At 60.1% G+C, this 26,914-nt stretch overlaps 1 protein-coding gene and 1 long non-coding RNA gene across 6 annotated transcripts in view; one reads left to right on the forward strand and one right to left on the reverse strand.

The window, feature by feature from the left end:
- The window catches only part of FBLN2 (fibulin 2), a 67,604-nt gene that overhangs the window by 20,330 nt on the left and 20,360 nt on the right, over positions 1–26,914 (reverse strand). For 2 of the 4 annotated variants that reach the window (XM_032458740.1, XM_032458741.1), the window contains exons 1-2: positions 22,721–24,005; positions 509–620 (exon numbers count right to left, since the gene is read on the reverse strand). In XM_032458740.1, coding sequence (XP_032314631.1) covers positions 509–620; positions 22,721–24,005 — 1,397 coding nt within the window. Of the gene's footprint in view, positions 1–508; positions 621–22,720; positions 24,041–26,914 lie in introns of those variants that run through there. The other 2 variants (XM_032458739.1, XM_032458742.1) reach the window with 1 other exon arrangement.
- LOC116657182 lies at positions 9,576–12,748 on the forward strand. 2 transcript variants are annotated; one of them, XR_004312202.1, is made up of 4 exons: positions 9,576–9,871; positions 10,126–10,230; positions 10,337–10,451; positions 10,665–12,748. It is a non-coding gene; the product is annotated as an uncharacterized LOC116657182 (long non-coding RNA). The 2 variants fall into 2 exon arrangements; XR_004312201.1 differs by lacking the exon at positions 9,576–9,871 and having other exon boundaries at positions 9,909–10,230.

Raw genomic sequence — 26,914 nt, forward strand, 5'->3', positions numbered from 1 at the left:
TCTCTGAACCTTATCTTCCTTATCTGGGAGGAGGAGAAGGCCAGAAAAGACGGCATTCCTAAAAAAAGAAAAGGTGAGTGGCTGCCCAGGAGGTCTCCTGAGCCTGGCACAGGGAGGCGTGGGTGTAAATGCTCCTTTGCTGAGAGCACCATGGTCAGAAGAGCCATGGGCACGGGCAGCAGCGGATGGTGGGAGGCAAGCCTTCTGGAGACCCCAGGGCAGCAAAACAGGGAAAGAAAGAGGGCTGAACGCTGGCGAGAGAAGCACCTAACTGTTCCCAGGTGATAGTGGCCCCTTACCACCTGCTCCCAGGTGGGCGCTCATCACTGCTCTTGGGGCCAGTCCTGGGCTCCCCGCAGCTGGCCCACAGCAGCCACATCCCATCACCCTCATGCACCTGGACGCAGGTGATCCGGGCGCGCACCATGCACTAGGGAGCCCAGGGCCAGGCACGCAGGGAGCCGGACACAGCGGATGTGCAGCCCTGCCTGCGCGGGTCCCCGCCTACCTGCACACGTCGCCCTCGGCGCCGCTCTCGGGGATCTCCAGGCACTCGTCATTGTCGATGGCCCACTGCTGTCCAGCTGCACAGCACGTCTCCATCAGGTCCTTCGTGGACACTGTGGGTGGCAACACGGGCAGAGTCACCACCTGGAGGAGCCGCAGGGTTCCCAGGTGTCTGGGTCAGCAGGTACGGAGATGCTGCTGGCGCCCAGCCAGATCCCAACACTGGCAGGTGACTCAGCCCCCAGCTGCCTGTGCGGGCGGACCGCTAGCGGCTCACGAGTGCACCGTCCTTTGCAGAACTGCCGGGGGGGTCAAGTCTACCCCAGGGGGGAGGGGCTGGGAGGAATATGGTCCACTAATGGGTGACGGAGGTCCAGCCCCATTTCAAAGGGGACCACCCTGTGGGGCCACTACCACCCAGAGCGCCCCGCAGGACAGGAGCACCGTCCAGCTCCTTCCCTGCCCTCTCCCTGGGCAGTTTCCCAACATGAACCACCTCGTGCACAAAAACCCCCAACTCAGCTCCGCTTCTGAGGGACCAGACCTAAATCACCCAGACCGGACAAGACTGAGAAAGCAGCAGTGGCAGCAGAGAGGGGCATTCAGAACTCATGACAGAAGGCTACGGGGAGAATCCACAACTCCTGAAGAAATCGCTGGGGGAAGGGTCCCTGGCACTGATCTTGGCTATGATGCTTTGGTCGTGACACCAAAAGCACAAGCAACCAAAGCAAAAACCAACAAGTGGGGCCGACGCCAAACTGCCAGCTCCACTCAGCAAAGGAGCCGCCATGAGGCAGAGGCAGCCCACAGCGCGGGAGGAAGCGCCTGCAGGCCGTGCACCTGTCAGGGGTTTATCACACAAGGCATATAAGGGACTCACACAACTCAACAGCAAAAAGAAATACTAAAAAACGGGCAAAAGACCAAAAGAGACATTTTCCCAAAGACACAGAAGCGGCGGCTAGGTCCGTGAAAAGCCGCTCAACAGCAGGAATCGGCAGAGACAGGCAAGTCGGAGCACAGCCAGAGATCAGCGCGCAGCTGTCAGGACGGCTTTTACCAAAAAGGCACGAGACAGCAAGTGCTGGCGAGGCTGTGGAGAAAAGGGGCTCCTCGTGCACTGGGGGTGGGGATGGAAATCGGTGCAGCCCCTGTGGAGAGGAGTATGGAGGCTCCTCAAAAAATTATAAGTAGCACAACCATGTGATCCAGCAATCCCACTTCCAGGTATTTATCTGAAGAAAATGAAAATACTAACTCAAAAAGGTATCTTCACCCCCATATTCACTGCAGCATTATTTACAGCAGCAAGATGCGGAGACAACCCGAGTGTCTGTCAGTGGATGACTGCACAAAGACAATGTGATACATAATATATACACACACACATACATCCTTACACATGGCAGAATATTACTCAGCCACGAAAAAGAACGAAACTTTGTCATTTGCAACAACATGGATGGGCCCTGAGGGCACTATGCTAAGTGAAATAAGTCAGACAGAGAAAGACAAATACGGTGATATCACCTGTATGAGGAATCTAAAAAAAAACCAAACTCAGAAACAGAGTCAAATGGTTGCCAGGAAGGGGCAGGGGGGTGGGCTGGGCTGGATACGTTGGCCAAGGGCACAAACTTCCATCATGAGATGAGTAAGCCCAGGGGACCTGAGGCACGGCACGGGGCCTACAGTTAACAACACACTATCACATACTATAAAGCTCCTGTGCGGGCAGAGTAGATGTTAAACGTTCTCACCACAAACAAGAACAGAACACGGTAACTGTGTGAGGTGACGGATGTGCTAACTAACCTTACAGTAACAATCCTTTCACTATACATCTGTGTATCAAAGCATCACATTGTATGCCTGAAACTTGCACAACATTATATGTCAATTATATCTCAAAAAAGCTGGGAGGGGTGAGGATAAAATCCACAAGTGAAAAGGAAAACCAACTGCATAAAGTGTAAAATACCTGTGCGGCGAAAGCCAGCCCCGGTCTCACCGCACCCCTCACTCCCAGCACCCACTGCGTCCACACCGTGCGAAGCCCTCGTGTGTATTTATTTATGAACCTACTCTTCCACCTGCCTGTCTCTTTCCCGACAATATCAGAGCCAGGACTTGAGCCTTGGTGGCCGCTGAGAGTGGCGCCACCATTCCATGCTTAACCCTCTCTCATGACACTCTGGGCACGTGGGAACCTCACTCTGCTTGAATGCCTCCAGTGGTGGGGAGCTCACCCCACCCAGGCAGCCTGTGCCTTCTGCACAGCTCAGCTCACAGTGCCCGTTCTCTGACGGGACTGCATTCTTTCTCCCTAAGCCTGCTCCAAGATAGCCTCACAGAGATTAGGCAGTTGCAACAGACCCCTGGGTCTCAGCCAGGCGACACGAGATGGGAGCCCTATCAATCAGGGTAACAGTCACAGCGGGGACGCCCTGGGTGCCGGCCACCAGCCAGGCGTGAGTCCGAGCACCTCCAGCCCCACAGGTATTACGGGTGAGCATGACTACCAGACTCACTCCACAGGTGAAGTGGGCTTGCAAGCCCGAGCCTCAACTTCGCCTCCCCCTCCCCATCTCTGGCCTCTGCTTCCCTATGTCTGTGCACAAGCGACCTGATGCAGCCGATCCTGAAGGTCCTCCCTGAGCATCTAAGCACCAGCCTGAGCGGAGGGTCCGCTTCCCCATGGGCTGCCTTCCGGCCCCTCCCAAGGTTTCAGCCTGTGCCTGGAGCCTTCCCAGCATCCTCTCCTGCCTTCCCACCCTGGCCCCCCCCATTTCCAGGCAAAGGAACTCAGGGGCATGGCCCCTTACGCTGGGAGGGCCACCCACTTGGAGCAGGAGGGGGAATCAGCACAGGAGCCAGGTACCATCCAAACCCTGGGCGGCAGGGCCAGGCAGAGCCCAGCTTCTCGTCCAGAGGCTGCTCCCCAGGCCCCCCCTCCGAGGTACCGCCTCTGTCTCTCTCGGGCGATTTCTCCGCTCCTGGGCACCCACTCTTTGAAGTTTCAGCCCCAGGGCCTCCTCCTGTTCCATCCACACCCCGACCCGGCTGATCTCATCCGGCCTCTGAGCTTCACAGGTCGGCCCCACCTCGCCCCTCTTGCACGCCGTCTCTGGCTCGAGACTCCGGCACACACGCAGCTGGAGAAGCAGCCACTACCAGGCACTCCCCTGGTGCACCCACAGCCAGAATCTGTTCAGCAGCAGGTTTCCCCCAAACCACCTCCCCACAGGTCCTCCCTGCGCCCATCTCAGGACCCTCCTGGGCCCATCCCTTATCCCTCACTTCCCTCCTCCAATCCATCACCCACGGGGCACCCCAAAGGTCACCCACCTCGCCCCTCACTCTGCCACCATCTCTTGTTCCAAGAGGCTCCCTGCTCCCCTGGGTCCTGCTCCAGTTCATCTTCCAGATGGTACCAGAATGAATGTTCACAAGTATAAATCAGACTGCGTCTCTCCTCTGCCTACAGCCCCCTGGAATCCTGTTTCTTTACAAAGATTTACACAGTATGGCCCTGCAACCTCCCCACCACATCTCCCTTCTCTGACCTCCTTTCTCACTCACTCTCTCCATGTGAACCCCTCAGGCTCTCCCTGCCCCAGGACCTTTGCACGCACTGCACTTGCTGCCTGGAATCCTCTGCCCTCTCCCTGTGCTCTGCCCCACGCTCTCTCTACAGGGCTATCCTCCTCCGGGGCTCTCACCTCCTCAGGGAGGATCTCCCTGACTTCCGAATCGAAACTAACCTGCACGCCAACCCTCATCATATCACCCTGTTTTCTTCATAATGCCCTGGGCCTTCCCCAGCCCTGAATCATCTTGGGGAGCCCTGTGGTCCAGAGACCCCACTGCAAGGCCACCGCCCTACAGGATGAAGCACCCCTCCCTGGTGTGACAATCAGGGCTTCACAGCACAGCCCAGACCCAGCTGGCACCCTGCTCCCCCAGCCGCACAGGCTTTTCTGTTCTGCTATGCCTTCGCACGTGCTGTTCCATGCTGGGAATGCCCTTCCTCCACCTTGTCCAACTATCGAACGTCCAACCACCCATCCCTGAGGAGCCAGTCTGCACACAACTCCCTTCCTCTCCATCCGCTGTGCTCCCGCCAGCCCACCTCCACCCCGGGCAGAACCAGCACCCCCTCCTCCAGCCTCATTCACAATAGCGCCTGGGACGTATCTCCACCAAGGCGTCACTGTCAGTGGCATGCCAGCCTTAGCCACCAGACAGAGAAGGTCTCAGGGGCCAAGAACGGGTCAGAGTCACTTCAGGGTCCGCAGTGCCCAGCACAGACCCGGCGCCTGACAGAACCCGGGGCTGGGTGGGGTAGCCGGCCCTTGGTGTACAACATCCCTGGCAAAGTTTACATCAACAACATGAAATCCAAAAATGTCCTTGTATCTTCCCTCTGTACCATCACCGTGAGCACAGGGGTCCAGCCAGGCCCACCCCTCCCGGACTGGGGGATGCGGCCAAGTCACTCGTCCTCTGAGTCTCCATCCCCGTGCCTGTAGAATGGGCAAGCAACCTCTCCTCACCTGCGTTTCGCAAAGACAGGAGGCGAGAACGCGCAGTATCTGGCCAAGGACAGTGACTAGCACCTCCGCACCCCAGCTCGTGGAAGGCGTTTGGTGACTGCTCTCCAATTAATTAATTAAAACACGAAGGCAGAGACCGACGAAAGGATGGACCAGACAGTAATCCCTTCAGCAGAAGAGTAATCCCGCCCCTGCTCTCCTCTGGGTTCTCACAGACTCCCCAGTTTCTGTCCGCTTCGCCCGAGCTCGCCCTGCAGGGGGCACGGCCTTCCTCACCTGCCAGCTATTCACAAGCAGGTGGGCAGACAGATGAGGGCCACCTCCTGCTGTGACAGCGGCAGCCTGGCCCTGCAGGCTCTCACTGGCCTCCCAGGATGAGCAGCGACACAGGCCAGGGCCATCCCAGCTTCCGGACACTCTGCCTCGGTCTGCCCCTCGGAATCAGGATGCCAGGCCCCGCCGGCTTGGAGAGCCTGACCTTGACGCTGGCAGGAACCCCACCTCTACATCCCAGAGCAGCAGGGGGAGAATAAATCCAGCCTGGAAAACGACCGCCCATCCTCGAGTCAGGCGGAGATACCCAAACCCAAAAACAGTGATTTCGTGCCCCGGTCCATGCCCAGGAGACACGGGCGCCCCGTGGTCTCCACACCCGGGGGCCTGCAAACAGCAGCCCCGGACTGGAAGCCACCCGCACACCCACGGACAGAAGGCGGACGCACGTGCACGACGCTCGGCGACCACCGCGACGCGGTGAGTCAGCAGACAGGGCCCCAGGGTGAAGGAGCAGCCACCGCAGGAGGCGCCACTATGAAAACGCGACTGAGAGAGGCAGTGTGATTTGAACGCTCTAAGACAAAAGACTGAAAGAGTCTTTTAAAAATACGGCCCAAAACGGCGGCAGAAGCCAGACGCGAAAGGACAGGTGTTACATGACACCACCGACATCAGGTCCCTGGAAACGGGCCGTTCACAGAGGCAGCAGGCAGGGCAGAGCAGGGCGGAGGGGACGGAGGGGGGAGTCCTGGCTGACGGGGGCGGCGTTTCAGCTCGGGAGGATGAGAAGCTTCCGGAGGCGGATGGGGGGTGGCTACAGACCACGTGGATGTTGTGCTCAATGCCGCTGATTTGTACCCTAAAAACAGTCAGGGAGGCCAATTCTATGTGACGCGCATTTTACCTCAATAAAAGAAAACGGCGCATTGCGGTGTAAAAAGGAAAAAAAAAGTGACCCAGCCCTTCCCCTTCCAGAAATCTAACTGCTGGCAGACGGATCCCAGGCGCAGACCGCATGGCCGGGGCACGAGCTACGCCCGGACTTGTGACAGCAGACGGAGGTCCAGAAACACCCACAAGGCGGGGGTTACGTAGCTGGTGTCACATCCACCCGATCGCAGCCAAGTGTTGGAAAGAACGCGCTCCATCCGCACACACTCGCGGGAACAATTTTTCTGGACACACTGCCGAGAATGAAGGGGGAAAGCTCGGGTCACAAGCCAGCGCTGAGCCTGTAAGAGGACACGTGGACATACACAGAGGATTTCTGAAAGCAGACGGACCCCGGAAACTGGCACCAGCGCTTGCCGCAGGGAGGGCCTGGCCCCGGGGAGTGAGGAGGCAAAGCGACACGTCCTGCTGACCTCTTCTGTGTCGTTCATGTGCTTTTCCCATCTTCGGCAGGTACTGCCCATTCAAGGAACTCGCTGTTCTGAGAAGATCCTGAGAGTCCAAGGATGCTAAATAACCTCCTTTGATCACAAGACCGTGGGTGCCCAGAACAATCTGGGCCAGAGGTCATGACCCCTCGGGACAGTCCCCTCTCCCAGACATCAAAGCCCTGAAGAATGGTGGCTTTGGAGATGCGGCAGGAAGATGCTACACCTGCCGGTGGGGGCGGGGCAAGGCGTGGCATCTCCACCAGCGCCCTGTTTGCACAGGATGTTTACGAGGCCTGAGAGAACAGCCCAGAGGGCACTGCAGCTCTGCTCCATGTCTCTGGGGGGCCGAGGGGTCACCTGCAGGCCCTGGTGGTGCCTGGAATCCTTTGATGATGACTGGAAGATAGACAAAGAAGGATTCCTGAGCAGTCTTCTTGCCCCCGGATCACAGACACAATGGCCGAGAAACAGCAGGACCTGTGGGGCTGGGCCCACCCAATCCAGCCCCTTGGAGATGCCTTCCTCGACCGCCCAGGGGAGGACGGCCCCAGCCCCCACTGCCCTCTGCAGCACCTCCCACGGCTTAGCTTCCTTGTGTGGGTGTCGACTGCACCCCATGCTCGCCACCCCGGCCTGGCCCGGGACCAGCCGGATCTCCCCACTGGGCAGGCTGCCTGCCAGGCCCCAGCCTGCAGCCCCTGCACCTTTCCTTCCAGCCTGAGAAAGAGGGTCCTGTCCGCACCCTCATTTACCAGTGAGCAGGCAGCAGCCCGGAGGCGGCCCCAGCCACACTACGAGACCGCAAAACGACTACGGAACCACAGCCAAGCGAGGCAGCGTGCAGACAGCCTGATGCTGGAACAGAAAAGACTGACTCGTGAGCAGCCCCTTGGTTCCTGACGGAGGTGGCAACGCAGGCCGGGGAGGGCGGCCTGGACCAGACCTGGTGCGGGGGCAGCTGGAAAACAGAATGAACTCCGGCTCCTCCTCACCCCACCCAGCGCAACAAACCTAAGCCTGATCCGATGTGAAAGGTGAAACAAGTTAAAATGTCTGGCATGTAACAAACGAAAATCTCTCTGTGACTCTGGGGGAGAGAAAGATTTCTGTCAAGGGGCACTAAATACACTCACATAAAAGTGAAGATCAACACATTGTATTTCATAAGATTAGGAATCTGGGTTCCTCGGACGACGGCATTTGCAGTGGACTCATCAGCAACTGTCATTATGAGAGTGGAAAGAAAAGCCCCAGATCAGACAAGACACCTGTGACCCAACACATGACGCAGAATCAGAACACATCAAGGCCGCTTGAGAATCAGCAAAATAAAGAAGCCCGATGCAGAAACGGGCAGAGGACAGCAGAATGGCCAACGGTGATATGAAAATGCACTCAACACCATAAGCTCCGAGGGGACACAAGGTAAACCATCACGAGACCCCACGACCCAGCCACGAGGTCGGCCCCGACGAGAGACAGGCCGCACCCAGGGCCAGCAAAGGCGGGGGGACAGCTGGACTCACACCCGCTGCCGGCGGGGATGGAGACTGGTTGGCAGGGTCGGCTGAAGCTACCAAACCCTCGGACGCAGCAAGGCTTCTCCCGGGCAAACACCCTGCAGACACTCACACAGAACGTCCACAGCCACTGCACTCACCACGGCCCCAAGCTGAAAACAGCCCAAACCTCCATCCACACCAGGAGAGACAGACTGTGATTTATTCCTACGATGGAATAATAAAAAGCAACTTCTGAAGTGAATTACTGCTACATGCAGCAGCATGGACGAGCCTCCAACACGTTACCTTCAGCTGAAGACGTTAAATGCAAGCAAAAACCATACCATGTGGTTCCCATCACACAAAACAGATCCAGCAGGCAGGAGTCACTGACGGCGATAAAAAGGCAGCGTCGTGGCCTCCACAGGGGTGGGGTGGGGGGTAGAGCTGGCTGAGAAGGGGAAGCTCTAGAGCGCTCGCAGTGCTTTCTGCCTTGACCTGGGTGGAGCTGCCCGGAATCCACTGAGCTGTCCTGTGAAGATCCCTGTGCTCTATCTGCATCGTACTTCATAAAAATGTATAATAAAAAATAAAAATAAGAAGTTTCAAAGGGAGTACTGTTACCTCAATCTAGACTAAAAGACACTCAGTAACCTGCAGAATGCTTTAACACAAAATTTTAGAAAGAAGGAAACCCGAGAGAAAACAACCAAACATGAACCAAAAAATGGCTCATCATCCGGATGAGAAATTACTTTACACGGCGGGGCATACACCACACCATGGGGGCAGGGGGAGAATTCTGAGCACAGTCTGAGTACCAGATGGTTCTCGGGAGCTGGCAGGTGTGTTAAGTGCAGGGCCACGGTGTGCAGCGATGTGGGAGAATGTCTACTTCTTAAGAGTTGCAACATACACAGTCGAGACTGAAATGTTTTCATCACACACGCACGCACGCGCGCACGCACGGCACCCCCACACTATCTCCACGGGCCCCCAGGGAGGAGTGGGGGGTCTGTCACCGACATTTCAACGGGCTATTTCTGTTGGTACTTTTATAATCAATGAAAAGCCAACTCCGTGCAAAAAGAGGAAAGTTGCTCGTACAAAAAATAGGCTCCCCGATCAGGAACAGTGCAGACACCTGACAAACTCAGCTGTCAGGAGAAGCGCGCGGCCCTGGTGCCGTGCTTAGAGGACAGTGCTCGGAGAGTCACTGGACACATGGAACCTGCAGGCAGACGCTGAAAAACGGAACGGGACCAGCCTCATTTTCTGAGGAAATAACTTTCCCAGAACAAGGACGGAACAAAGAGATCCAAACACTTGGACACGGGAGTGGACAGCTCACATCCTAAGAATGAACCAGTCACTGGAAGATCACTCTAGAATCAGATCACTGCAAGCATCCTTCTAACCGAGTGAGTGACCAAGCCCGGAGGCCCAGGGGGCCGGCCGTCATCTAACGAGAGCTGTCCCTCCCTCCACCCAGCCACTCAGGCTCGCCCTGGCCACGCTCGCCACCCGCTGAGGCTCCCGGTGGCCCCAGATGCGGGGGGGCACCCGCTCCCTCGCTGAGCTCCCGGAGGCCTCGGCAGACACCCCCGCAGGGATTCCCCCGCCGCTGCCAGCACCGCCTTCCAATGTAACTCAGACTTCAGTCCAGCCCAGCGTGCGGGTTTCCAGGACCTCACCCGGACACTTGGGACGCTTTCCGTCCCTCCTCAAGAAGAGCTGTGAATTTTCTCTCTTTCATTTTTAGTTTAAGAAACTGCTGTGACCCCAGACTATACTTTGGCTCAAACCAGAGTTTGATGGAATTCCAGGTTCTTGGGATAGCATGTTGTTTTAGAGACAAAACTTGTAAATGATTTCATTTTATTTTACTGTTCTTTCCAGATAATTCAGCTGCCAGTCCATCATTCATACCCACAGTTTAACGAGAAGACATTTAACTATAAGGCAATTTTGGTTTTCCCAAGCCAGTATTTACTATAAAGAAATGTAAACATAACTTTATTTTTCCTCTTAATAAAAGTGGTTGGTTTAAAAAACATAAAAGTTTAAAATATCACATAAATAACTGGACATGTTTTTTGGTGGCAAACAGGATGCAAAGCTCCAGAACAGCTTGCTGCAGAGCCCCGGGTGGCTGTTGGCCTGGTGGGGTTGACATGGAACTCTGGCCCAGAAGAGGCGGTGAGCATCCTGGGACCGGCTGTCAGGTAAGACAGAGAGGCTGTACCCTGTCTCTGGGGCTGCGAGTCTGTGACCTCAGACTCCCGGTGTTACCAAGCAGGATGCCCCAGGGCCAGGCTGGGGATCTTCTAGAACCAAATCCCCAGTGACCCAGCCCCACGAGTTTCCATTCCTCTTAACCCATATACTCAGGCCATGGCCCCACTTAGACCTTGACCAGACCTCTCCCCCCGACCCAGATGTCTCCATCCTCTGTCCTGCTCCTGCCACGGCCTGCAGTGACTGGTGAATATTCAGAGAGAAGCAATAAGCCCCATCAGAGGGGCTCAGGAGAGATGGGTCAACACCCACATCCATCCACACGGAGGGCCCTGGACTGGGTGTAGTGGCAGCAGAGCTAAACGTCGGAAGCCTGCTCTGCCTCCCACTGGCTGGGAGACCTCAGGCAAGACCCGCAGCCTCTCTGTTCCTGCATCCGGGCTTTAAGCACCAAGCAGTGACAGTCAAGGAATCAGGAGACCTTCTGGGGCACTCACCTAGCACCTGCCGGCTGCCCACCTGCCACGTGGGGCCAACTTGGTGGAGAAGAAACGAGCCCAGCCGCCCTCTTCCCTGATGGGGTTTCCGCCTCCAGCCCAGACCTTAGCCCCGGCTCCCTCTGTCCACACAGCCCCTCTCTCTGGGAGTCAGAGCCAGCCTGGACACCTCCAGGATGGGCCCACAAGTGGCCCTGGCCCACTGACCTGGGGTCGCCCTCCTTGGGAAGCACCTCGCCACACCCAGGCCTGGGAGGTGGCATCCTGCAGACATCCTGATGCCTCTGCAGCCACCAAACCTGCGGCCTGTGCCCGTCTGGCCCTGATCCACCTTCCGCCCTGCCCACTGCTGACGGAGCCTGACCCGGAGGGGCTGCAGCTCGAGTCCCCGTGCAGGCATGGCCACCTCCACCTAAGGCCACAGCGCTTCCCAAAGCCTCGGCTCCCACCAGGCTCCCCTGCAGGCCTGGGGGTGACAGCCCCACTGCTGCTGCACCTTGCCTGCTGGCCCCTCGCCTCACTCACCCCGCGGGGGCCTCTCTGTGACACTGCTGTGGCCGTGAGTGTGCACCACCTGTTTCCTGGGTTTCAACCACCGGGCAGGGGGTCTGGAGTGGGGCACACTGGCCTGGGAGTCAGAACTTCGAGGACCCCATCCTCTGAGCTCGCTCTGAGTCTCTGGCCAGCCCCTCAGCTGCCTCTGGGCCTCTGCATCCCAGAGGGGTCATTCGGGGGAGCTGGTGCCCTGAGAGTCTGAACTGTGGCAGCCAGCTGGTGCCCGCTGCATGCTTTACTGGGGCTTTAATACGTGTGAACTGGTTGCCAACACTTACAAATTGGAAGATTTTATATAAAATTCCAGATCCTGGCTTCTTTTGGAAAATCCAAAGTTATGGGCCACGGCGGGCCTCCCCTGCTCCAGGGCAACACGTGGGGCCGGGGGGACGCTGAAGCCGTGTCCTGGTCCCTACGGCCCCACGGCCCGCGGCCCCCCACCCCGGGCACCTGTTTTTGCTTCCCGTCGTGTGCGGCCACAGGTCACAGCAGGGATGTCCACCTGTGGCGGGAAGGGGGGGCTCTCCACCTTTCTGGATCCCACCGGGTCCCCAGCACCTGACAGTCTGGTCCAGAGCGTGGGGCCCGTGAACTATCACGAAGCGGGTGAGTGGGGCGGGGGGGGGGGCGGGAAGGGAGCCAAGATGGCGCCCCCCGCCCCCGCAGGCCCCCTGCAGCCAGATTCTGTTCTTTCAGCCTCCTCTGCCCTCCGCCACATGGACCCCAGAGAACCCCAGAATCCCAGGCTCTGCGCCAGGGAGGGAGCCTAGGGCTAGGAAGGAGCGCAGGGCTTAGGGCCTGCCCTGGGCCCCGCTTTGCCCCTCATGGGCCAGGGACACGGGGCAGTCCCGGAGCCTCGATCTGTAGACAACGGGGAAATTCTTACTCATGGCAGGCAACCGGGCAAACCCTAGGAGGTGATGGGGCAGAGGCCGAGGGTCAGTAGTCAGCCAACACCTGCTTCCCCGCCTCAGTGACCCTGGACAATTCACTTAACCACCTTGTGCCTTAGTTACCTCAGTCTCTAAAATGGGCGTAACGCCAGAGCCCCCCCCCCCCAAATCACAGGGTGTCACGAGGCTTTAACGCAGCAATACATGTCCAGGGACGACCACAGGGTCTGCCACTGAATAAATGCTCCCCCGTGTGAGGGTGAAGGAGGAGACCCTCCCAGTCCCTGGGACGTCAGCCCCCAAGCCAGGCTGTGCCCCTGACGAGAGATCTCAGGACCCGGCATTTGCTGACTCAGCTGGCAGGCGCTGAAACAAAAGTGCAGGGCGGGGAGGGAACAGCCAGACGGGGCGGTCCCTGAACATCTGGAGGCAGCTGCAGTGACAGGCGGGGTGGGAGCAGGATGTGAGCAGCTGAACACCCCCGCCCAACCCACAGCCCGGCCCCTTTGCCTCTTCCCCAGAGGGACAACTCCTGGCCACCAGAAAAGACCTACATCTGTTCGCTTAAGCAAAAACAAACCCAAAGCCCACCGCCCAGGGAGCAGCAGCCCTCGGGCGAGGACAGGGGAGGACCTGCGGTCACAGCAGCCGCTCTGGGCTGGCCGACACCCTCTCCCTGCACCTCTCAACAACCCTGGGAGCAGAGGGATTACGCTCCCATCTCCCAGACTGGAAGCACTGACGCTCAGAGAGGGTGAGCGCACTGCCTGAGGCCACACAGAAGGGCAGCAGAGGCAGGGTTCATGCCCAGGGATTCAGTCCCTGAGGACTCAACGGACTTATCCCCAGCACGACTCGGCCCCGAGCCCACTTGCCCAGTATGGGGACCGTGGAGTAGACAAGGAGGGTCCAGCAGACCCAGCCCACGCGATGCTGACCTCGGCCAGAGAGAAGCCTCCTCCTGGCAGCCCCCGGTGCAGGACAAAAGACCCCCAGGCCACGCAACCCTGGCCCGGCTTGGAGCGGGCGCTGGCAAACAGATGATGCCAACACCGTGTCCAAGCAAGCCACAGCCCAGACCTCTGAGCGCCAGTCCCCAGCAGCACCCAGGACTCCGGGGGGCGCAGTGCGCAGGAGGCCAAAGACGCTTGGCTCAGCCTCAGGACGGCTGCAGCGGCTGCCTCGGGCTGGACGTGTGAATGGGAAGCAGCCGAGAGCGCAGGGGCCCATTACCCTCCCAGCAGGGATGGAGTCACAGCACCGAGAACACCAGTGTGAGTGAAGCCCTGCCTACCACGTGGCAGGCCCCAGCCCCTGGTGCCCAACACCCGCTTTCTTCCAACTGAGGACATGCTGGGTGAGCCCACTTCACAGATGAGAAAACTGAGGCCCAGGGCAGTGAAGCAGTTTGCCTAAGGTCACACAGCTAGCGAGGGGCAGAGCAGCCTCACCCCTGGGGGAGCCTTGTACCAGGCCAGAGATGCCTGAAGTATCGGAGAATCTGGGTTTGGAGCAGGGCCCACCACTTACTCGCCGCGGGGCCGTGGGCCCAGGCTCCCCCCGTGGGAAGGGACCCACCGTCAGGTCCTTCAGGGACTGAGATAAGGCACGAGGCCTGAGTAGATTCACTGCACTCACCCCTAATCCTCCTCCCTGCCTCTCACCCGCCCTTTGCCCACTGAGAGGAGCCCTCGAACCCCGGCCGGCCTCGCCACGGGCTGGCAGCAGAACACAGCTCTGAGCCCAGGCCTGGAGTCCTGTGCGCATCTCATCTTTCACGCGGAGCCTGTTTCCGGGACAGGACGGAGCACAGGGAGCAGAGGCAGCCAGCCCGGCAGAGACCATCCCAGCCCCGCCCAGCCCCGGGCAGCCGCCAGCCGGACACAACACTCACAAGCGAGAGCCTGGCCGACGGTGGCCGCGCCGGCCTGGGGCAGGGAGCCCGCTGACCGGTGGACTTGGGATCAACAAGAAGTGCCTACTGTGCGCCACAGAGGTTCCGTGGTTGCCTGCCACTCACACTACTGTGGCAACAGACCATTCGTGCCATGACGAAGGTACAACCCAGCAGGAAGGACTGGCGCAGGTTTGGTGAGCGTGACGGAAAGAGCACCCCGCAGCCCACGTGCTGCTGGTGGGGTGTGGCCAGACTCGCTGGGGAGCCCTGGGCCGAGGCCGGGGACAGGGGACAAAACGCACGTACAAACTAACACCACTGCAAGGTTCCTCCCACTGGCCAAGCTGGGGACATGCCACGGCCCCTGCGCGGTTCTCTCCTGGGTGCTGTTCACCATCTAACGCAGACTACACACGCTCATAGTAAAACGACTCGTGAGCCCCTGCCGTCCCGCGGAACAGAAGCCCCCCAGGGGCGAAAGCTGCATCCGTTTTGGTCACAGCTGTACCCCAGCCCCAGAACTGTGCAGTAGGCACATGCTAAATACTTGTTGAATAAATAAACTGGGGAATCAGGCATTCCCCTACGTGGCAGGTGTCAGCAAAATCTGGCCCCCCATCTGCGGAGGGCAAGCAGGCAAGTTCCCGGGTTACACATGCGAGTCCTGTGTCCCCCGCCGCGGAGCCCCCAGGGGCCAGCGCCCCCCAGAGAAAAGCGTTAGGATGACCATCATCAGGTTGGTGTTTGGGAGCAGCCCCACAGCCCTCGGCAGGAGAGTGAACCACCAAACTGGGGTCTGACCGCACCGCGGAGCAGCTCTCAGCCACGAAAAGGGACCAAGCACAGCGCCCGCAACTTGGGGACTTAGGAACCCTGTGCTGAGCACAAGAAAGCAGACCACGTGGCCCCATCTACAAAGGTCCGAGAGCTGCTGGCATCAGGGCAGCGGTTCCCCGGGACGGGCACGGAGGAGGGGGCCTGGGTTGTCTCGGGCTGTTTCCCGCTCTGAGTGCTGGTCACACAGCGTGCTCATTTGTGAAACATGTTACTGAGCTGTACGCTTCTGCCAGGTTCTCCTGGTTATGCTTCAATAAACATCTTACAAAGAGAAAATGAAGACACGCACGTGTGTTCTGCCCCGGCGGGTCCACGGCAGAAAGACGTTCGCTGCGGCATTGCTTTTAATCAGCGATGGAAACAACAGAGCACCCGTCAGCAGGACAATCACTGGCAGCTGGGACGTGCAGACAGCGCGGCGCTGGTGGGGACGGCAACTGCCCACGTGCTGGCCAGGGCAGCCCCAATGTGTGGTGCGAGTGGAGAAAAGCACAGGACAGCAAGGTGTGCACAAAATGCTGTATTTGTGCAAAATAGCACACACGCCTCCACGCCTGTCGCTGTATGGACCAGTGGCTCCGAAGTGGGTCCCAGGCCCTGGAGGGTCCCCGAGACCTGGGCAAGGACCCACGGGGTCAGTGTCGCTTGCAGAACAACACTGCAGCACTGGTCTCCTTCACGCTCTTTCTCCCGTGAGAACACAGTGGAGTCTTCCAGAAACTATGACACGGTAACAATGCACCACTCTGGTAGCTAGCAGAGTGTGCACTTGTCCATCCTGTTGTCTAGAATTTTCTAAAGGAAGCTCAGAAAAAGCTGCTCAACCTCACTCGCCACAGGGGAAACGCAAATCAAAACCGCACAGCTGGCTCTCTAGGACAGCTGTACTCAGAGACAGACAGTAACCAGGGCTGGCGAAGACATGGAGACCCCGGAACCCTCGTGCACCACGGGGGGAATGTCAAATGGTGCAGCCACAGCGGAAAACAGCCGGGTGGTTCCCCCGATGGGCACACACAGAGCGCCCTGCGCCCCAGCAATCCTACTCCCGGGTACATCCCCAAGAGAAATGCAGACATCCGTCCACACAAACCACGTAATAAACAGTAGCAGCAGCAGCGTTCGCCGCAGCTGCAAGGTGGAAGCCCAGCGCCCGTCACCTGGTGCATGAAGAATAAACAGCGTGGTCCGTCCACGCTCTGGGACGTTCGCAGAAGGACGGACGCGCTGATTCCGGCGACCACGCAGAGAAGCCTTGAAAGCACCACGCCACATAACCAGAGACAGTCCTTGAAGACCACGCCCTGCACAATTCTGTGTCCAGAATGTGCAAGTCCACAGAGACAGGGGAGCAGACTGGGGGCCGGGCCGGGGGAGGGGAAGTGGCTGCCACTGCGTGTCGGGTTTTCTCTCAGGGCGATGGACGCGTTCTCAAATTAAGTTCTGACGATGTTCACAGCCCTGACGAAAACTGCTGAACTGTACGCTTTAAACGGGAGAGACTTACAGTACAAGAACATCTCAGTAAAGCTGTTTTGGAAGCAAGCAAGCAAGCATAGTTTTTCAAAATTAACATAAAGAAACCGGGGTAGGGGGAGGTGGACGAGCACCTGCTTAGCACGCCCAAGGTCCCCACACCACCATTAAAACTAATAATGGACTAAAATAAAGAAACCCATCCCGGGCCTAGCCTTGGCCCCAGACCCTCACTACGGGAGGTGCTGGGAAGTGCACCTGCTTCCTCCAAGCACCGTGAGCTCTGGGGCAGCCCAACACAGGGAGCGCCCAGCTCCAGGCCGCTGAGACCCACTCCTGTCCCAGGGCCCCCATGGGAGCCATGAGCCCACCCCCTCCATGGGGAGACTGGGCCCCACCCAGCTCTACTGTGACCTCCAGAAAAGCCCCCTCCCCTCTCAGGATGCCAGTTTCTCTTCCATAAAACACAATAACTCTCTCAAGGTTGCCACACGTGCTCCCACCAGAGACCCATCCCAGCTGCCAGCCGGGGCCGGGCCAGTGAGGAAACCAAGGGGCACGGGCCCCGCAAAGCGCAGGGCACCTGCCCAGTCTGACGGGCAGGCCGTCCCTTCTCAGCTCCCCCAGTGGCTGGCCCAGGCACGTGGGCATAGTGGTCCTGCAACTGCCAACTGTCAACAGAAGCCGGAAAGCTGGGATTTATATGAAGTCTTCCGATTTCTAAATGTTTGCAGCAAAATTCTAGTGCTTCCAAAGATGCTTTGCAGAAAGAGGGTGACAAGTGACAGGCGCGTGCACTGTTAGCAGGACAGCAGGTGGAGGTGGGGCTGCGCCCGGCTGTGCCCTCCCTCCGTGCAGGCCCCACTCTCCCTGCCATTTGTCAGTGAGGACACTGGGGCTCGGAGGGGTGGCATCCCAGGCCCCAGGTGACACAGCGAGCGAGGGCGAGCTTCAGCCCAGGACTCACCACAGATGCGCAGGGGCTGGGGGAGCCCAGGCCCTGGGCCTGCCAGTCCTGCTGCTCTCTGCAGACCCTATGAGCCCTGGCAGGGTCAGACAGCCCAGGTCGAGGCCCGTGGGCTGGGGGTGAGGAGGGGAAGTGCCTCTCCTGGCAGGGCGCCCCCTCCCCATCCTGCAGCGGAAGCCAGGAGCTCTCGTAGGAAGTGATTCTGTCACACAGCATATGGGCTCCGGTGTCCAGAATCCCAGTCTGGCTCCCTCAGGTCCCCAGGTCCTGGCTCACGGACAACTCAGAACCCACGCCAGTTTAATTTCCCACAAGCCAAGCCTGGAGGCGGGAGGGGAGGGGCTGCAGGAATCCTCTGGGGAACAGGGGAAGGACAGGCAGGTCTCCCTGCTCCCTGGAGCCATGACCTGATTCTGGGGGCCTCAGAGGCCCACAGACACTGAATGTCCAGCGCTGGCCCTGCCCCTGCGGTCTGCTCCCTGAACCCAGAGGAAGTGCTGCATGACGCAAGTAAGATCGTACAAGCTGCTGCCTGACACCCTCTGTGGCTCCCCACGGCCCTTGGTAAAAGGCCCAAATCTTCATCCTGAAGATAAACACCATTGACCTGGCCCCTGCCCCTGCCCTGGCCTCTTCTCACACCAGACACACAGCCTTCTCTCAATCCAGTTCACTCCCTCCAGCTGCAGGGCCTTTGCACGTGCTGTGTCCTCTGCCTGACACACTCTCTTCCCTCTGCTCCCCACCTGCCGGTCAACAACCCCTCGTGCTCAAGTATCACTTCCTCTAGGATGCCCTCCCTGATCCCCAGAGGAGCAAATTTCCCAGAAGGACTCACAGAACACACCTGCGCCATTCCGTGGCCCTCGTCACAGCTCAGAACTTCACACCCCTGTGACTACGGGGTTTCCTCCCCCACTAAACCCTAAGGTCCCCAGGCCAATGGCGACACTGGGTTTCGCTTAGCCCTGTATGTTTGGCATCTGTCACAGCCCACGCACGCTCCGGGTACACAGAAATGACTGTCAGGGATGACGACGTGAAGAAACCCGAGGGGAACCTGGATCTCCCGCTTCCTGCACATGTGTCCGTGGGCAGGTGGCCTGACCCCTCGGCTGTGCACCGGGGGCGGCTGTGAAGATTACAGGTGCTAATTATCTCAGTGCTTATGGCGGTGCAGGCAGAAGTCACAAGCATGATCTGGTGTCTGCAATTAATACACAGTTACTTGAGTTTTAAAGTTTCTCCACTAATCGGAATGTCAAACCTTTCTCAGACCCCTGCCCTGCAGCACCTGGTGACAGGACACCCCGAGGAAGGGGCCCCTCTCCTGCTTCAGGGACCCGTGGCCCGCAGAGGTTCTGCTGGAGTCTTTTTCCAGGATGGGGGCTGCCTCCAGCTGCTCCAGGAGCCCCTGGCCTCCCTCCCTTGTGGCCCAGGAGGGCAGAGGGGGTGGTCCCCGGGTCCCCCTGCCATGCCAGCTCCGCGGTAGAAGGCGCCCTCACACAAGCCCCGGGTGACAACAGATGTCAGACCCCCTCTCCCCGGCAGGGAGCCGGGCATGTGGCTTCCATTAGGTTGCATCTGGACACACTCAGAGGCCGCCTGGCTCCCTGGCAAAGCTCCAGCTCAAAGACAGGACCCCCGCCTCAGCAGGGCCCTGGGGCAGCGGCTGGAAACCTCCTTCTCCAGGCCCCAGGGCTGCCATGGCAACGTGGCCGGGGGTCACTTCCGGCCCCACTGCCCGCCTCTCAGCGGGCCCCACGGGCAAGCAGGACCGGCTACCACCTCTCCAGTTCTCCCCCCGGAGGTTCATCCATCCCTCGGGGCCCCCCAGGGCTCCCCCAACAATGGCAGCCAGAGGCTCTCGGGCCCTCCCTCCCCCAAGGATGCGCCATCAGGCCGCGCACCCACCCACCAGGCCTCCCACGCTGCATGCACTTGGCTGTGACCACGAATAAATCTGTGGCTGCTTATTCCCTAAATCCCCCCGCCCCCGGCAGACCCCAAAGGGGAGAGGCCGTGCCCGCCTGGTTCACCGGGACAACCCCGCGTGCAGAGAGGGCGCGCCACACGGATCTGCTGAAGAAGTTAAGGGGGTGGACTGAAGAGCAGATGGTGAACAGTAATGGGAAACATTTTTAATTACTCAGCAGTGCTAAGCCGCGCGCTGAGCTTGAATGAATTAGCTCATTTAATCCTCAAAATACCCCCGCGAAGCAGGGCCTTCTCTGCCGCTCACAGATGGAGAAAACGAGGCCCCAACATGGGGAGGCCCTCTTCTGAGTGACACGGTGGTGGGTGATGGGGACCCGGGGTGAGCGGAAGGCAGGTGGAAAGGGGTGGCGGGTGGCAGCAGCCCTGGTTCATGCGGCCAGGGCCAACTCCTGGGACCCGCTGACATCCACCCCCTCCCCGCCCCCGCCCCCAACTTCCCACACCTTCCTTCCCCGCGCCCCCGAAACGCAGCCCGTCCACGCCCTGCTCCCGGCTCGGCACGTGCAGGGCCTCTGCCGGGGCCGCCCTTGGAGGGGATCGGGGCACCCAATCCGGCCCCTACCCACAAGCAGCCTTCATCAAAGGCCACACCCCAAAATCCATTTGAGAAAGCCCAGGACAGAGGGAAGCAACCTGGGGCTCCTGAGAACAAAGCAGTTTTCCAGGATTCCAAGGCCCACAACCACAGAGAGGCCTCCAGCAGCGAGCGCAGCAGGCAGGGGGCGGGGGGCTGCGTCCATTTTGGAAACCCTGGAGGCTGCGATCCGGAGCCAGGCCTGCGAGCCCACCCGGGCACACGTGCACTTCATTACAGCCCCGCCCCAACCCACGCACGTGCCCCGCCCCCTGCAGGCTCAGGGCGGGGTGGGGAGGAGCCCCCAGAAACCCACTGCCCTGGTCCCAGTCTACCACCTCCCCCTGTGGCCTGCCGTCACTAGCCACACCGCTCCAACCTCGACCTGGTCACCCTCCCAGCTTGCCGGGAGGATCAGGTCACAACCAGAGCCTGGCACCTAGTAGGTGCTCAGCGAGGGGGGTCCACCGTGAGCAGGCCGCACCGCGGCCTATGGGCCCGGGGTCCTAAGGGCTGGGGGAGCCCACAGACTCAGCCTTTGCACACAGCAATGCCCAGCGAGGGCCACAGCTCTGGGCAGAGCAGAAAAGCGGGGCAGCCAGGCAGCGGCAGGGTGGGTGCGTGGGAAGTCTGCAGAAATCCCAGAGCCCCTCCCCCAGGAAACCCTCCTAGACACCCAGGCATCCCTCACTCACAGCCCCCTCCTGGAGACCAGGGCCGCATGGGCCAGCTCCTGCCTCCCCAGGGCCCACTAGGGCCCGCTCACAACTGATGCCTAATGAAAGTTTACAGAGTGAGCAATACAGGATTGAAAGAGAAACGGACTCCCAGCTGTGGAGAGAAAGCTCCAGAAAACCAGACACTCCCCAGGGCTCCTGCAGGGGAGGCAGGAAAGCAGAGGGGGCTCAGGGAAGGGTCAGACAACACACAGAGATTCAGGGTTAGGGTTAGGGTTAGCATCCTGGAAGAGATGCTGCCTGAGTTCGCAGGGAAGAGTGTGAGCAAATGGGAGGAACAGAGGGGAGGTGAGAGTGTAGGATGCTCATGGGACACAGGGAACTAGCATGAGGAGGGATGACTGATAAAGGGGTGACCAGCAAGCCCCCTGGTTCACTCATTAATCACCCAACGTTTACAGAGCACCAACTGTGTGCCAGGCCCTGCTGGAGGCCCGTGGGCACAGCAAAGATGACACATGAGGTCCCTCTGCTCATGGCACTAATATTCCAGTAGGAGAGACAGCATTCGACAGGAAATTATGTGCTACAAGGTCAGGTCAGGTGTTACCAGGAGAAACAAAAGCAGTATATGAGGAAGGTGGGGTGGGACCACCGTCTTTTAGCTGGGTGGTCAGGGAAGGCCTCCCTAGGGAGGCGACCTTGAACAGAGAGCAAGTGGAGGGAAGAAGCAAGCCACATGGACACCTGGAAGAGCATTTCAGGGAGAGGCAGTGGCAAGTGCAAAGGCCCTGGGGCTGAGAGGTGCCCAGAAGGGGCTAGGAGGCCAATGGGGCTAAGCAGAGTCAGGGAGAGGGAAAGGGTTCCTAGGAACTAAGTGTTAATGCCCCTACCTCCAAATTCACACATTAAAATCCTAATGCCTGACAGGATGGTAGGAGCCTTGGAGATGGAGCTTGGGGAGGTAATCAGGTCTCGAGAATGAAAGCCTCACACTGGGATTAGAGACCATATAAAAAGAGCTGCCAGTGCGAGCTCCTCCTCTGATCTATCTCAGATGAGATGCAGCCTCACCTGCTCCACCAGGTGAGGACACGCCGAGCAGGCAGTGTGCAAACCAGGAAGCAAGGTCTCACCAGACCACCTCCATCTTAGGCCTCCCAGCCTCCAGAGCTACGGGAAATAATCTGTTGTTCCGCCACCCTGTCTATGTATTCCCGTTACAGCAGCCAGAACGGACAAGGTGATGAGGGAAGGTCCAGGAGGTCCCAGGGGCAGGCTGTGCAGGGCCTCTGGCCCCGGAGAGGACTTTAGTGTCTTCTCTGAGCAGGTGGGAGCCACAGCAGAATGCAGAACAGAGAAGGGACGAAGACCACGTGTGTGTTAATAGGACCCCTGGCTGGAAGGGGCAGCAGACCAGGTAGTGGGCTCTCACCAGGAGCCCCCACAAGAGGTTGCACCCCTTCTGCTGCCCCCTTGGGGACCAAGAGTGCAGCCATGCCCAGAGGCTACTGTCAGAGAGGGTGTAGGCAGGCAGCTACATCGCATCTGTGAGCTCCCACTTCCGGGACCCACAGACTCTGCTGGGCCCAACCTGAGCCTGAGCTAGACCACTCCTCCAGGACCCCCACCCCAACGAGGTTCACCCGAGAGGCCCTCAGCCACAGCCCTACCAGGCAGCCCAATACCTCCCGTGACAGGGACCCCACCCCACCCACCACGCCATCCCCAGGAGCTGAGCTGGGAGGAAGCCCTGTCTCAGAGCCTCCCGCCCCAAGCTCTGGGGGCTGGCCTGGGCCTGGCCCCGCAGACCTGGCTTCCCCTGCTCCAGACCCAGGGCATCCACCAGCTGAGCGCCCCTGGAGGAACCAGGAAAGAGTCTCACCTTCAGCATCACCTCTAGGGACAGAATGGACAGAGTTGGGGTCTGTGTCTTTTTCAGGCCGAGAACGGGGCAGAACCAGTGGCTGCTTGAGCTCTTCCTGGGTGGGTGGGACCCGGGCTGTCTCGTGGCGAGAGGTGGTCAGGGTGATGTGGGGGCTGGGCTCTGTCGGGACTGCAGGAGGAGAGTTCGGTGTGGCTTGTGACTGGGGGACACTGGCTGTGCTTGATGCTGGAACAGGCCGGGCTCCCTCCTGCCCGGCGCTGCGGGGCGTGGCCTGGGCATCCGGGATGAGGTTCTCTTCGGGCCCTGCCCTGGCCTCCGCCCGTTCTGCTTGGACAGGGAGACCAGGCCCGGCCGGACCTGCCGTGGGCAGCCCATCCAGGCCCCTGGGGCCACCTGCTGCTGGCCGCTCCTGGACAGTCAATTCCTCCCTCTCCTCCTGCCTGTCCTCTGTCACCCTCCTGGCCTTGGCCTGCACGGGGGCCGGGGGACCCAGGGCAGTGGCTGCCGTGGGCCTGGGGAGAGCGGCCGGCCAGTGGGTGGCCTGGATGGCTGAAGGTGGCTGGTTCCCGCCTCCCAGAGCGGCCAGGGCCCTGGTGCCTCCTTGGAGCTCGTCCGGCAGTGCTGCAGCAGCTTCTGCCTCCACCACCTCCTGGTCATAGCTGTAGGGGTCCTCGTAGTGACGTTCAGGATCACTGTCCTCAGCATCCGAGAAGTTTCCGGCGGCGGCCGGTACAGCCTCGGCGTCTCCGTCGCAACCGGGAAGCTGGTAGCAGATGAGCTCACCGCCGGCGTCGGGGCAGTGGCAGGCCTGACAGGGCGACAGGTGGACGGTGTGGCCGGCGGCGTACTTGCGGCCATTGTGGATGCAGCCCACCTGGCCACACTGCGGGCAGCTGTCAGCCACCACCACGGCCTCAATGCAGTTGGGCGGCAGCTCTGGGCACAGCATGAACTGGCAGCTGATCTTGCCGCCGCCGGGCGGGCAGGAGCACTCGGTGCTGCCGAAGTCCACGAAGTAGGACTGGCCGGCGGGCACGCGGCCGCGCACGAAGCCGCCCTGCAGGCAGTCGTAGTACTGGTAGCCCTCGCAGGCACAGCCCCGCTGCACGCACGTGGCGCAGCAGGCGCCTGGCTCCAGCGCCTCCTCGATGCAGTTCTCTAGCGGCGGGCACTCGACGCCCGTGCAGTCCTGCCCCGGGGCCGCCGCGCCCGGGCTCAGGGCCAGGGCCAGCGCCAGCACCAGGGCCAGCCAGGCTCCTGCAGGCCCCCTGAGCAGCGCCATGCCCGCCAGATGAACAGTCCCTCTTGTGCAAGGCCCTGGGGGAATCAGAGAGGACAGCAGTCAGTGCCCCACGGGGGCTGCACATGGCCACGTGTGCATGCCCGGCACACACGCCAGCACGTGCACACGGGGGCACAGCCTCAGCCACCATCACCCATGCATGTGCACACGCGCCCACTCATGTCTGCTGGGTGCACCGACAGCACCATCATCACCCTGCTGTGGACACGCCATCGCAAGCACAGCCCCACTAAGTCAGCTGACCCCCACCCTCACCCACCTTCTGATATGTGCCCCTCAGGGGGACCCTCTGCCCAGTCTCTCACACCCACAGGCACTCACCCGACACATGTCCAGCACCTCTGGTGCACCTGGGATCTCTCACCTTCAACAATGGGCACCACAGTGGCCCGGCCACAGTCCTCCACGCACACTGACCTGCACCGTCTCACCCACAGCCTCACCCACGTGCCAGGACACACACAGTCCGACACACATGCACACACCGACACCCAAACAACTATCTCCCCTGAAAACCCTGCCTGCTCCCTAGTCATCCGCCCAGAGGCCCATGGCTGCCGGCCAAAGGACACGGTCAGGTGGACGCTGGGCTGGAACGAGGCCCTCCCAGGCCTTGGCACACCAGCCAGGCCCCCCGCTGCAGCCCTCAGACCCCAGGGCTCAGGAACACCCTACAGCAGACCCCTTTGGGCTGCAAGTTTAGCCACAGGGGTGGCTGGTGCCAACCTTCTCAGCAAACCATTCCCAGAACTATCCTGGACACTGAAGTCCCGCGTGCACACACACCCCAAGTCCTGTCTACTCTCCCCGCGCAAACAGCTCCTGGTGCTCTCTGCCCGCTCCCCTCCCGGCAGCGGCCCTGCCGGGCTCCAGCCACACCTCCCACCCGCCAGGGAACAAGCCCGCCCCTCCCTCCCACCCCAATCCTCTCCAGCCTTTCCCTGCAAAGCCAGTGTAATCCAACAGCAGGCTTCCCAGCCTCTCGGCCAGCAAGGAACATTCTAGACTCCCAGGGGGAGACACCCTGAAAGGCCCTCCCTCCAGGGGCCCTCACGTGACACTCCTCGTCCTCTACAAGCCCTCAAATATCCCCTTCTGACCGCTCCTCTCTCCTCCCCACCCCCATCCTCACAGAAGTCACTGGTCCGCAGCCGGGACCCGGCCGGACTGGGGGCCGGGCGGCACCCCCCGGTCACAGACAAGGGCTGCCTCTCCACCCACTCCGGCCCCGAAGCTGTGTGTCATCTGCAGTCACTGCTAAAGTTGTGTGATTCAGAAAGAAAAAAAAAAGATCAAAGCCACACCCCTAGTATTTTAAACTTGTCATTTTCAAACCTGGAAAATACAGTGCAAACGTCTTAAACGTTTTTAACAAAGAGGAGGAAGGAAACAGCCCGCTGCCACCCACCTCCTGGCTGAGTCGGGGAGAGTGCGTCCGCAGGGCAAGGGCCTGGTCCAGCAGAGCCAGTGACAGCGCAACTTAGCGCCCACACCGCCGGAAAGGAGGTCTGTCCCTGCAGCCGGTCACCCGGGACTGACTGAACAGGCCCTCCTGCCAGCGCCTCCGGGACTGGGCTGGATCAGCCAGTAAGGCCGCCCCATGGCCACCCCGCCAGCCTGGTGCTCTTGTGCAGGGAGGCAGGTATGGGACCCACAGCCACTCAGCAGATCACTGAATGCCAGGCAGCCAAGAGCATAATGAGACCCCAATGAATGAAAGCAAGGAAATGGAACAGGAAGTGGCCCGGGATGTGGGAGAGCCTGTTTTATACAAGGTGCTTGAGCAAGGCTTCTCCAAGGAAGCAGCATTTGAGCTGAGACCTGAGCCAATCAACGGCCACACCATGTGAGCATCGGGGAGTGGAGCATGTCAGGGGGCAGGAACAGCCCGTGCAAAGGGCCTGCGGCAGGTGCAGCGGGAGGGAGGTGGGTCACAGCAGGGGCCACCACAGTGGAGCCGAAAGAGCAGCGGTGAGGCTGTAACAGCCACATGAGCTGGGCTTCCAGCTCTCCTGAGAGCCTGGGGCAACCTGATGGAACGCTCTACGTAAACCGGCTGGTCTGCCGCTGTGTTGAGAATAGGGAGCTGCATGCTGTGGGAGAGGATGGTGGGAGGGGAGTTGTTATGAAGGCAGAACCAGCAAGATTTGCTGATGGGCTGGATGGGGTCTGCGGAGAGGAGTCCAGGATGCATGGAGATTTCGGCCTGAGCGCCTGGCAGGGTAGGGCTGGGCTTCCCGAGGCAGGGAAGCTGTGGGAGGGGCCACAGACCCGCAGGGGAAAGGCACAGCCCAGTTCGGGCCATGCCGAATTTGAGATGCCCAGAGGCCACCCAAGTGAGGGTGGTACAGATGCCACTGGGGATGGCAGCCCAGAGGCCGGGGAGTCTCTGGACTCCGAGGGCCGGCACGCATGTCCCCCCGGGCTGAGCGGCCATCTTAAGAGGATGGGGGCTCTGTAGAACGGGGGCCCCTGATCCTCAGGACAAAACAGATGCCCCCTACACGGAGATGGGGGTCCCAGGGCCTCCCTCGAGTCCGTTCTCCATGGTGTCATTTCAGGCAGAAGCTTCCCCCCACCCCACCTGCCTCCCCCAGTCACACCCTCACAGGGACCGGGCATCCCAGGGGCAGCACCCCTGCCCCAGGGGGCAGGCTTCTCCCACAGGAACTGTTCCCAGCCGGACCCACCGCAGCCCACTCCCAGCCCCCACTGCGGCCCAGTTCTGCCCACACCCGGGTGAACCCAGATCGTAGATCCACCCACTGCCCCCTGCCCCAGGCCCAGAGGAAAGAGAAAGGACGTCAGGTCCCCGCCTGGTGTTCTCATTTGCTGTGCAACCCTGAGCAAGGCCCTTGCCCTCTCTGAGCCTCGGCTCTGCATCTGTA

The sequence above is a fragment of the Camelus ferus genome, chromosome 17 (assembly GCF_009834535.1).
Source record: "Camelus ferus isolate YT-003-E chromosome 17, BCGSAC_Cfer_1.0, whole genome shotgun sequence".
Taxonomy (NCBI): Eukaryota; Metazoa; Chordata; class Mammalia; order Artiodactyla; family Camelidae; genus Camelus; species Camelus ferus.